General features: G+C 41.4%; 1 protein-coding gene across 1 annotated transcript in view; it reads left to right on the top strand.

Moving 5' to 3' along the window:
* Positions 1 to 12500, top strand: part of LOC110487193 (collagen alpha-1(XI) chain) — an 82917-nt gene that overhangs the window by 54634 nt on the left and 15783 nt on the right. Inside the window, exons 31-42 of the mRNA XM_036973016.1 lie at positions 6358 to 6402; positions 6835 to 6888; positions 8760 to 8804; positions 9055 to 9108; positions 9311 to 9364; positions 9628 to 9681; positions 9765 to 9872; positions 10035 to 10124; positions 10315 to 10368; positions 10645 to 10752; positions 10972 to 11079; positions 11159 to 11212. Of these exons, the coding sequence (XP_036828911.1) occupies positions 6358 to 6402; positions 6835 to 6888; positions 8760 to 8804; positions 9055 to 9108; positions 9311 to 9364; positions 9628 to 9681; positions 9765 to 9872; positions 10035 to 10124; positions 10315 to 10368; positions 10645 to 10752; positions 10972 to 11079; positions 11159 to 11212 (828 nt within the window). The remainder of the gene's footprint in view (positions 1 to 6357; positions 6403 to 6834; positions 6889 to 8759; positions 8805 to 9054; positions 9109 to 9310; positions 9365 to 9627; positions 9682 to 9764; positions 9873 to 10034; positions 10125 to 10314; positions 10369 to 10644; positions 10753 to 10971; positions 11080 to 11158; positions 11213 to 12500) is intronic.

Below are 12500 nucleotides of genomic sequence, written 5' to 3'. Positions count from 1 at the left end.
AGCTGGTTAGGCCGTCGTCATGTGGTCCAGAGCGTTGGTGACAGAGCTGGTTAGGCCGTCGTCATGTGGTCCAGAGCGTTGGTGACAGAGCTGGTTAGGCCGTTGTCATGTGGTCCAGAGCGTTGGTGACAGAGCTGGTTAGGCCATTGTCATGTGGTCCAGAGCGTTGGTGACAGAGCTGGTTAGGCTGTTGTCATGTGGTCCAGAGCGTTGGTGACAGAGCTGGTTAGGTCGTTGTCATGTGGTCCAGAGCGTTGGTGACAGAGCTGGTTAGGCCATTGTCATGTGGTCCAGAGCGTTGGTGACAGAGCTGGTTAGGCTGTTGTCATGTGGTCCAGAGCGTTGGTGACAGAGCTGGTTAGGTCGTTGTCATGTGGTCCAGAGCGTTGGTGACAGAGCTGGTTAGGCCGTTGTCATGTGGTCCAGAGCGTTGGTGACAGAGCTGGTTAGGCCGTTGTCATGTGGTCCAGAGCGTTGGTGACAGAGCTGGTTAGGTCGTTGTCATGTGGTCCAGAGCGTTGGTGACAGAGCTGGTTAGGCCGTTGTCATGTGGTCCAGAGCGTTGGTGACAGAGCTGGTTAGGCCGTTGTCATGTGGTCCAGAGCGTTGGTGACAGAGCTGGTTAGGTCGTTGTCATGTGGTCCAGAGCGTTGGTGACTTGTTGCAGAGGTTCACCGACACCTGTCATATTCAACAGGTGTTAAGCGTTTGTAAATTCTTCCGTTATTCTTCGCTCTGACGCACTTAGACGAGGTGCTCGGAAATAGGAGTAGATAGCCAGAGTGAATTTACCAGCGCACACATAGATATTCATAACATAGAGATCCCATATGTAATTCTATGCCATACGGGCCCTGCTGGACATGGACACGGCAATATTTATGGTATTTATATTGTGTTTCTATGTTATTGATTCACACTTTCATCAAGTCGGTGCTTTAGAAAACACACCCAAAAAGTTTATTGTCAAGTACAGTATATTGTCAGGTACAGTATATTGTCAGGTACAGTATATTGTCAGGTACAGTATACAGTATATTGTCAGGTACAGTATACAGTATATTGTCAGGTACAGTATATTGTCAGGTACAGTATATTGTCAGGTACAGTATACAGTATATTGTCAGGTACAGTATATTGTCAGGTACAGTATATTGCCAGGTACAGTATACAGTATATTGTCAGGTACAGTATATTGTCAGGTACAGTATATTGTCAGGTACAGTATATTGTCAGGTACAGTATATTGTCAGGTACAGTATACAGTATATTGTCAGGTACAGGATATTGTCAGGTACAGTATATTGTCAGGTACAGTATACAGTATATTGTCAGGTGCAGGATATTGTCAGGTACAGTATACAGTATATTGTCAGGTACAGGATATTGTCAGGTACAGTATACAGTATATTGTCAGGTACAGTATATTGTCAGGTACAGTATATTGTCAGGTACAGTATATTGTCAGGTACAGTATACAGTATATTGTCAGGTACAGGATATTGTCAGGTACAGTATATTGTCAGGTACAGTATACAGTATATTGTCAGGTGCAGGATATTGTCAGGTACAGTATACAGTATATTGTCAGGTACAGGATGTTGTCAGGTACAGTATACAGTATATTGTCAGGTACAGTATATTGTTAGGTACAGTATACAGTATATTGTCAGGTACAGTATATTGTCAGGTACAGTATACAGTATATTGTCAGGTACAGTATATTGTTAGGTACAGTATACAGTATATTGTCAGGTACAGTATATTGTCAGGTACAGTATACAGTATATTGTCAGGTACAGTATACAGTATATTGTCAGGTACAGTATATTGTCAGGTACAGGATATTGTCAGGTACAGTATATTGTCAGGTACAGTATACAGTATATTGTCAGGTACAGTATATTGTCAGGTACAGTATACAGTATATTGTCAGGTACAGTATATTGTTAGGTACAGTATACAGTATATTGTCAGGTACAGTATATTGTCAGGTACAGTATACAGTATATTGTCAGGTACAGTAAATTGTCAGGTACAGTATACAGTATATTGTCAGGTGCAGGATATTGTCAGGTACAGTATACAGTATATTGTCAGGTACAGGATGTTGTCAGGTACAGTATATTGTCAGGTACAGTATATTGCCAGGTACAGTATACAGTATATTGTCAGGTACAGTATACAGTATATTGTCAGGTACAGGATATTGTCAGGTACAGTATATTGTCAGGTATAGGATATTGCCAGGTACAGTATATTGCCAGGTACAGTATACAGTATATTGTCAGGTACAGTATACAGTATATTGTCAGGTACAGTATATTGTCAGGTACAGTATATTGTCAGGTAAAGTATACAGTATATTGTCAGGTACAGGATATTGTCAGGTACAGTATATTGTCAGGTACAGTATATTGCCAGGTACAGTATATTGCCAGGTACAGTATACAGTATATTGTCAGGTACAGTATATTGTCAGGTACAGTATATTGCCAGGTACAGTATACAGTATATTGTCAGGTACAAGATATTGTCAGGTACAGTATACAGTATATTGTCAGGTACAGTATATTGCCAGGTACAGTATATTGTCAGGTACAGTATATTGTCAGGTACAGTATATTGCCAGGTACAGTATACAGTATATTGTCAGGTACAGTATATTGTCAGGTACAGTATATTGCCAGGTACAGTATATTGTCAGGTACAGTATATTGCCAGGTACAGTATACAGTATATTGTCAGGTACAAGATATTGTCAGGTACAGTATATTGCCAGGTACAGTATATTGTCAGGTACAGTATATTGTCAGGTAGAGTATATTGTCAGGTACAGTATATTGCCAGGTACAGTATACAGTATATTGTCAGGTACAAGATATTGTCAGGTACAGTATATTGTCAGGTACAGTATATTGCCAGGTACAGTATACAGTATATTGTCAGGTACAGTATATTGTCAGGTACAGTATACAGTATATTGTCAGGTACAGTATATTGTCAGGTACAGTATATTGCCAGGTACAGTATACAGTATATTGTCAGGTACAGTATACAGTATATTGTCAGGTACAGTATATTGTCAGGTACAGTATACAGTATATTGTCAGGTACAGTAAATTGTCAGGTACAGTATACAGTATATTGTCAGGTGCAGGATATTGTCAGGTACAGTATACAGTATATTGTCAGGTACAGGATGTTGTCAGGTACAGTATATTGTCAGGTACAGTATATTGCCAGGTACAGTATACAGTATATTGTCAGGTACAGGATATTGTCAGGTACAGTATATTGTCAGGTATAGGATATTGCCAGGTACAGTATATTGCCAGGTACAGTATACAGTATATTGTCAGGTACAGTATACAGTATATTGTCAGGTACAGTATATTGTCAGGTACAGTATATTGCCAGGTACAGTATATTGCCAGGTACAGTATATTGTCAGGTACAGTATATTGTCAGGTACAGTATATTGCCAGGTACAGTATACAGTATATTGTCAGGTACAGGATATTGTCAGGTACAGTATATTGTCAGGTACAGTATATTGCCAGGTACAGTATATTGCCAGGTACAGTATACAGTATATTGTCAGGTACAGTATATTGTCAGGTACAGTATATTGCCAGGTACAGTATACAGTATATTGTCAGGTACAAGATATTGTCAGGTACAGTATACAGTATATTGTCAGGTACAGTATATTGCCAGGTACAGTATATTGTCAGGTACAGTATATTGTCAGGTACAGTATATTGCCAGGTACAGTATATTGTCAGGTACAGTATATTGCCAGGTACAGTATATTGTCAGGTACAGTATATTGTCAGGTACAGTATATTGCCAGGTACAGTATACAGTATATTGTCAGGTACAGTATATTGTCAGGTACAGTATATTGCCAGGTACAGTATACAGTATATTGCCAGGTACAGTATACAGTATATTGTCAGGTACAGTATATTGTCAGGTACAGTATATTGCCAGGTACAGTATACAGTATATTGTCAGGTACAAGATATTGCCAGGTACAGTATATTGTCAGGTACAGTATATTGTCAGGTACAGTATATTGCCAGGTACAGTATACAGTATATTGTCAGGTACAGTATATTGTCAGGTACAGTATATTGCCAGGTACAGTATATTGTCAGGTACAGTATACAGTATATTGTCAGGTACAGTATATTGCCAGGTACAGTATATTGTCAGGTACAGTATACAGTATATTGTCAGGTACAGTATATTGTCAGGTACAGTATATTGCCAGGTACAGTATACAGTATATTGTCAGGTACAAGATATTGTCAGGTACAGTATATTGCCAGGTACAGTATATTGTCAGGTACAGTATATTGTCAGGTACAGTATATTGCCAGGTACAGTATATTGTCAGGTACAGGATGTTGTCAGGTACAGTATACAGTATATTGTCAGGTACAGTATATTGCCAGGTACAGTATATTGTCAGGTACAGTATATTGTCAGGTACAGTATATTGCCAGGTACAGTATACAGTATATTGTCAGGTACAGTATATTGTCAGGTACAGTATATTGCCAGGTACAGTATACAGTATATTGTCAGGTACAAGATATTGTCAGGTACAGTATATTGTCAGGTACAGTATATTGTCAGGTACAGTATATTGCCAGGTACAGTATACAGTATATTGTCAGGTACAAGATATTGTCAGGTACAGTATATTGTCAGGTACAGTATATTGCCAGGTACAGTATACAGTATATTGTCAGGTACAGTATATTGTTAGGTACAGTATACAGTATATTGTCAGGTACAGTATATTGTCAGGTACAGTATACAGTATATTGTCAGGTACAGTAAATTGTCAGGTACAGTATACAGTATATTGTCAGGTGCAGGATATTGTCAGGTACAGTATACAGTATATTGTCAGGTACAGGATGTTGTCAGGTACAGTATATTGTTAGGTACAGTATACAGTATATTGTCAGGTACAGTATATTGTCAGGTACAGTATACAGTATATTGTCAGGTACAGTATATTGTCAGGTACAGTATACAGTATATTGTCAGGTGCAGGATATTGTCAGGTACAGTATACAGTATATTGTCAGGTACAGGATGTTGTCAGGTACAGTATATTGTTAGGTACAGTATACAGTATATTGTCAGGTACAGTATATTGTCAGGTACAGTATACAGTATATTGTCAGGTACAGTAAATTGTCAGGTACAGTATACAGTATATTGTCAGGTACAGGATATTGTCAGGTACAGTATATTGTCAGGTACAGTATATTGCCAGGTACAGTATACAGTATATTGTCAGGTACAGTATACAGTATATTGTCAGGTACAGGATATTGTCAGGTACAGTATATTGTCAGGTATAGGATATTGCCAGGTACAGTATATTGCCAGGTACAGTATACAGTATATTGTCAGGTACAGTATACAGTATATTGTCAGGTACAGTATATTGTCAGGTACAGTATACAGTATATTGCCAGGTACAGTATATTGCCAGGTACAGTATATTGTCAGGTACAGTATACAGTATATTGTCAGGTACAGTATATTGTCAGGTACAGTATATTGTCAGGTACAGTATATTGCCAGGTACAGTATATTGCCAGGTACAGTATACAGTATATTGTCAGGTACAGTATATTGTCAGGTACAGTATATTGCCAGGTACAGTATACAGTATATTGTCAGGTACAGTATACAGTATATTGTCAGGTACAGTATATTGTCAGGTACAGTATATTGTCAGGTACAGTATATTGCCAGGTACAGTATACAGTATATTGTCAGGTACAGTATACAGTATATTGTCAGGTACAGTATATTGTCAGGTACAGTATACAGTATATTGTCAGGTACAGGATATTGTCAGGTACAGTATATTGTCAGGTACAGTATATTGCCAGGTACAGTATATTGCCAGGTACAGTATACAGTATATTGTCAGGTACAGTATACAGTATATTGTCAGGTACAGTATATTGTCAGGTACAGTATACAGTATATTGTCAGGTACAGTATATTGTCAGGTACAGTATACAGTATATTGTCAGGTACAGTATACAGTATATTGTCAGGTACAGTATACAGTATATTGTCAGGTACAGGATATTGTCAGGTACAGTATATTGTCAGGTACAGTATACAGTATATTGTCAGGTACAGGATATTGTCAGGTACAGTATATTGCCAGGTACAGTATACAGTATATTGTCAGGTACAAGATATTGTCAGGTACAGTAAACAGTATATTGTCAGGTACTCAGTGGTGTATCCATGGTAACGGGCTGTATGGTGTACCCATGGTAACGGTCTGTCCTGTTTTCTCTTCCACAGGGTCCCGGGGGGGAAGCAGGCAGTGCAGGACAGAGGGGTCCTAACGTGAGTACTGTCTGTGTGTGTGTGAGTACTGTCTGTGTGTGTACGTGTGTGTGTGTTTGTGTGTGTGTGAGAGTACTGTCTGTGTGTGTGTGTGTGTGTGTGTGAGTACTGTCTGTGTGTGTACGTGTCTGTGTGTGTGTGAGAGAGTACTGTCTGTGTGTGTACGTGTGTGAGTACTGTCTGTGTGTGTACGTGTGTGAGTACTGTCTGTGTGTACGTGTGTGAGTACTGTCTGTGTGCGTGTGCGTGTGTGTGTGTGTTTGTCTCTGCCTATGCGTGTTTATCTGTGTGTGTACGTGTGTGTGTGATTGTGTGTGTTTGTCTCTGCCTATGCGTGTTTATCTGTGTGTGTACGTGTGTGTGTGATTGTGTGTGTTTGTCTCTGCCTATGCGTGTTTATCTGTGTGTGTAATACTGTTGTTTTTCCTGCAGGGGGTGCGTGGGGGCCGGGGTGCCAAGGGACCAACGGGGAAGACAGGGGGAAAGGTCAGAGTTCAACCCATTCTAATCATTATGAGGTCATCATAATCTCTCTATCCAGCAGTAACACAGTGTGCATCCCTAAAAGGCACCCTAAAAAGTAGTGCACTACATAGAGAATAGGGTGCCATTTGGAGCATAACCTCAGTCACACTGATTAATATTATAGTATAGTATTATATACGTTAATAGTATAAGGTATAGTATTATGTAAGTAATAGTATAATATAGTATTCTATAAGATAATAGTATAGCATACAGCATAGTATTCTATAAGTTAATAGTATAGTATATTGTATAGTATTCTATAAGTTAATAGTATAGTATATTGTATAGCATTCTATAATTGAATACAGAGCATTCGGAAAGTATTCAGACCCCTTAACTTGTTCCACATTTTGTTAAAGCGTAATTCTAAAATGTATTAAATGTTTCTTCCCCTCCCTCATCAATCTAAACACAATACCCTATAATGACAAAGCAAAAACAGATTTTAGCAAATCCAATTTTAAAAATGATTTATCTGTACTTTGCTACGTTCATTTTTGCCTGGATCCTGACTAGTCTCTCAGTCCCTGAAAAACATCCCCACAGCATGATGCTGCCACCACCATGCTTTACCATAGGGATGGTGTCAGATTTCCTCCAGACGTGACGCTTGGCATTCAGGCCAAAGAGTTCAATCTTGGTTTCATCAGACCAGAGAATCTTGTTTCTCATGGTCAGAGAGTCCTTTAGGTGCCTTTTGGCAAACTGCAAGCGGGATGTCATGTGCCTTTTACTGAGTAGTGGCTTCCGTCTGGCCACTCTACCATTAAGGCCTGATTGGTGGAGTGCTGCAGAGATGGTTGTCCTTCTGGAAGGTTCTCCCATCTCCACAGAGGAACTCTGGAGCTCTGTCAGAGTGACCATCGGGTTCTTGTTCACTTCCCTGACCAAGGCCCTTCTCCCCCGATTGCTCAGTTAGGCCGGAAGGCCAGCTCTAGGAAGAGTCTTGGTGGTTCCAAACTTCTTCCATTTAAGAATGATGGAGGCCACTTTGTTTTTAGGGACTTTCAATGCTGCTGAAATGTTTTGGTGCCCTTCCCCAGATCTGAGCCTGAGCCAGATCTGAATACAATCCTGTCTCCTTCGACCTCGCGGCATTGTTTTTGCTCTGACATGCACTGTCAACTGTGGGACAACTTTAGGACCTTATACAGACAGGTGCGTGCTTTTCTAAATCATGTCCAATCAATTAAATTTACCACAGGTGGACTCCAATCAAGTTGTAGGAACATCTCAAGGATGATCAATGGAAACAGGATGAACCTGAGCTCAATTTCGAATCTCATAGCAAAGGGTCTGAATACTTATGTAAAAAATATTTATTTTATATTTTATTTTTATATTTTACTTTTATAAATTTGCTTTTATAAATTTGCAAATGTCTCCTGTTGTCGCTTTATTATTATGGGGTATTGTGATGTCATAGGGTATTATGGGGTATTGTGATGTCATTATAGGTTATTGTGATGTCATTATTGGGTATTATGGGGTATTGTGTGTAGATTACTGAGGATTTAAAAAAATAAATTTTAGGATAAGGCTGTAACGTAACAAAATGTGGACAAAGTCCAGGGGTCTGAACACATTCTGTACATATAGATTTATATTCCCGACTCGGACATTGCTCGTCCTAATATTTCTAAATTTCTTGATTCCATTCTTATACTTTTTAGATTTGCGTGTATTGCTTTGTATTGTCAGATATTACTGCACTGTCGGAGCTGGGAACATAAGCATTTCGTTACACACGCAGTAACACTCGTTAAATATGTCTTTGAGACCAACACAATTGTATTTGATTTGTCTGTTTTCCGTGCTGTCTGTCACAGGGCTCCTCTGGACATGATGGACCCAATGGACCAACTGGAGACAGGGTAAGGACAGGAACGTCATGCCTCATTGATCGGTTTATTGATTGATTGGTTAATTAGTTGATTGGCTGATTTGTTAATTAGTATATTTGTTGACTGGTTGATTGGTTGTGTAAGTGTTTGATTGGTTGATTTGTTAATTGGCTAACTTGCTAATTGCTTACTTGATTGAATTATGTGTTTGATTGGTTGGATAAGTGTTTGATTAATTAACTGATTGACTGTTTGATTGATTCATTTATGTGTTGTCTAGGGGCCTCAAGGGCCACAAGGACGGAACGGGGAATCAGGACCCAAGGGACCGAACGTGAGTGTCACACACACACACACACACACACACACACACACACACACACACACACACACACACACACACACACACACACACACACACACACACACACACATACACACACACACACACACACACACACACACATTGTAGTGTAACAGGATGTTGAATTGTGTGACTGTGATGTCCCTTCCTGTGTGTGTGTGTGTGTGTGTAGGGTCCAGCGGGGAAAGATGGACTTCCGGGTCATCCAGGTCAGAGAGGAGAGCCGGTGAGTAGAGGTTAGAGGTCACAAGAAGTTACCTAATTACACCTATCCATCCACTAATGTCTATCTCTTCTCTTTCTCTCTCTCTCTCTCTCTCTCTCTCTCTCTCTCTCTCTCTCTCTCTCTCTCTCTCTCTCTCTCTCTCTCTCTCTCTCTCTCTCTCTCTCTCTCTCTCTCTCTCTCTCTCTCTCTCTCTCTCTCTCTCTCTCTCTCTCTCTCTCTCTCTCTCTCTCTCTCTCTCTCTCTCTCTCTCTCTCTCTCTCTAGGGTTTCCAAGGAAAGACGGGACCCCCAGGTCCAGGAGGTGTTGTGGGGCCACAGGTGAGTCTGATTGGTTGCTATGTGTGTTCTCTCTAACCTGATTGGTCTGTTTGTGTTCTCGCTAACCTGATTGGTTGCTGCAGGGTAAATCAGGTGAGACCGGGTCGTTGGGAGACAGAGGTCACCCCGGGTCACCTGGCGTACCGGGAGAGCAGGGCTTACCTGGCGCCGCCGGGAAGGAGGGAGCTAAGGTGATTCTTCGTCATCATCATCATCATCATCATTATGAATCATCATTGTTTTCACCCCGATAATCACCATTACCAGTCATTACAAGAATCATCTTCATTGGTAAGTTCAATTGACCTCATGAGCGTTCCACCAATCAGAGCTGTTGTTGTTGTTGTTTCCAGGGCGACCCGGGCACAGGAGGGACTTCTGGGAAAGCTGGTCCTCCAGGACTTAGGGGCTTCAGAGGCAGCAGAGGAGCCGCCGGGGGCATGGTAACACACATACACACAGACACAGAGACATACACAGAGACATACACAGAGACATACACAGAGACATACACAGAGACACACACAGAGACACAGAGATACACACAGAGACAGACACAGACACATACACAGACACAGAGACAGACACAGACACAGATCCTGTGATGGTATGATAGCAGTGTGTTCTCCCCAGGGTCCTGCTGGTCTGAAAGGAGGTGAAGGACCAGTCGGAGCAGCAGGAGCTATAGTGAGTCCTCTCTCCTCTCCTTCTACATCTGTCCTCTCTCTCTATTCCTCACTTCCTCTCTCTCCATCTGCCAACACAGACCCCAGACAGACACTTCCTCTCTCTCCATCTGCCAACACAGACCCCAGACAGACACTTCCTCTCTCTCCATCTGCCAACACAGACCCCAGACAGACACTTCCTCTCTCTCCATCTGCCAACACAGACCCCAGACAGGCAGTGTGAAGATGTAAAATTCACATATGTAAATCCCCCCCCGCCCCTCTCTCTCTGCAGGGGGCCGGTGGTGAGAGGGGTCCCCCAGGGTCAGCCGGTGCCATTGGTCAGCCTGGGAGGGCAGGGGCTGTGGGTGGACCTGGACCAATGGGAGAGAAGGGGGAACCGGTAGGTACTGTAAAGGTGTTGAATATTCTGGGTTCTACATTCCATATTGTGAGTTCTGAGTTCCATATTCTGAGTTCTACATTCCATATTGTGAGTTCTGAGTTCCATATTCTGAGCTCTACATTCCATATTGTGAGTTCTGAGTTCTGTGTTCTGAGTCCCTATAGTTCCAGAGTTGTGTGTAGGTAATGTAACTGTCTGTGTGTTGTGTTGTCCCAGGGAGGGGCGGGTCCTATTGGACCATCAGGACAGGATGGAGACCAGGGACCTCTAGGACTACCTGGAGCTGCAGGCCCTGCAGGACCCCCAGGAGAGGATGGGGATAAGGTAACATGGCCTGTCCCTGTGTGTGTTGTTGTTGTTGTTGTTGTGTGTATCTGAAGGCGTTTATTGTGTGTGTGTGTAGGGAGAGACTGGAGGACCAGGGCAGAAGGGCAGCAAAGGAGACAAAGGAGAATCAGTGAGTCTACTGAGATAATTACTACACCAAATCTACACCAATATTACACGAATACAGTACTACACCAATACTACCCTAATACTACACGAATACTAAACCAATACTACCCTAATACTACTCTGATATTATACTAATACAGTACTACCCTAATACTACCCTGTTATTATACTAATGCCAAACCAATAATACTACCAATACTACACTAATACAGTGCTACACCAATACTACCCTAATATTACACCAATACTACCCTAATACTACACAAATACTAAACCAATGCTACCCTAATACTACCCTGATGTTATACTAATGCCAAACCAATACTACTACCAATACTACACTAATACTGCCACAAGACTACCCAGAGACTACACTAATACTGCCACAAGACTACCAGGAGACTACACTAATACTGCCACAAGACTACCTGGAGACTACACTAATACTGCCACAATACTATACTAATACTGCCACAAGACTACACTAATACTGCCACAAGACTACACTAATACTGCCACAAGACTACACTAATACTGCACCATGACTACCTGGAGACTACACTAATACTGCCACAAGACTACCAGGAGACTACACTAATACTGCCACAAGACTACATTAATACTGCCACAAGACTACACTAATACCTCCACAAGACTACCTGGAGACTACACTAATACCTCCACAAGACTACCAGGAGACTACACTAATACTGCCACAAGACTACCAGGAGACTAACTAATACTGCCACAAGACTACCTGGAGACTACACTAATACTGCCACAAGACTACCTGGAGACTACACTAATACTGCCACAAGACTACCTGGAGACTACACTAATACTGCCACAAGACTACCAGGAGACTACACTAATACTGCCACAAGACTACCTGGAGACTACACTAATACTGCCACAAGACTACCAGGAGACTACACTAATACTGCCACAAGACTACCAGGAGACTACACTAATACTGCCACAAGACTACCAGGAGACTACACTAATACTGTCACAAGACTACATTAATACTGCCACAAGACTACACTAATACTGCCACAAGACTACACTAATACTGCCACAAGACTACCCGGAGACTACACTAATACTGTCACAAGACTACACTAAGACTACACTAATACTGTCACAAGACTACACTAATACTGCCACAAGACTACCCGGAGACTACACTAATACTGCCACAAGACTACACTAATACTGCCACAAGACTACACTAATACTGCCACAAGACTACACTAATACTGTCACAAGACTACACAAATACTGCCACA

The sequence above is a fragment of the Oncorhynchus mykiss genome, unplaced genomic scaffold (genome assembly GCF_013265735.2).
Source record: "Oncorhynchus mykiss isolate Arlee unplaced genomic scaffold, USDA_OmykA_1.1 un_scaffold_216, whole genome shotgun sequence".
NCBI classification, from domain to species: domain Eukaryota; kingdom Metazoa; phylum Chordata; class Actinopteri; order Salmoniformes; family Salmonidae; genus Oncorhynchus; species Oncorhynchus mykiss.
The sequence above is the reverse complement of the archived record's forward strand: the minus strand, read 5'-3'. Positions and strand labels throughout refer to the sequence as shown.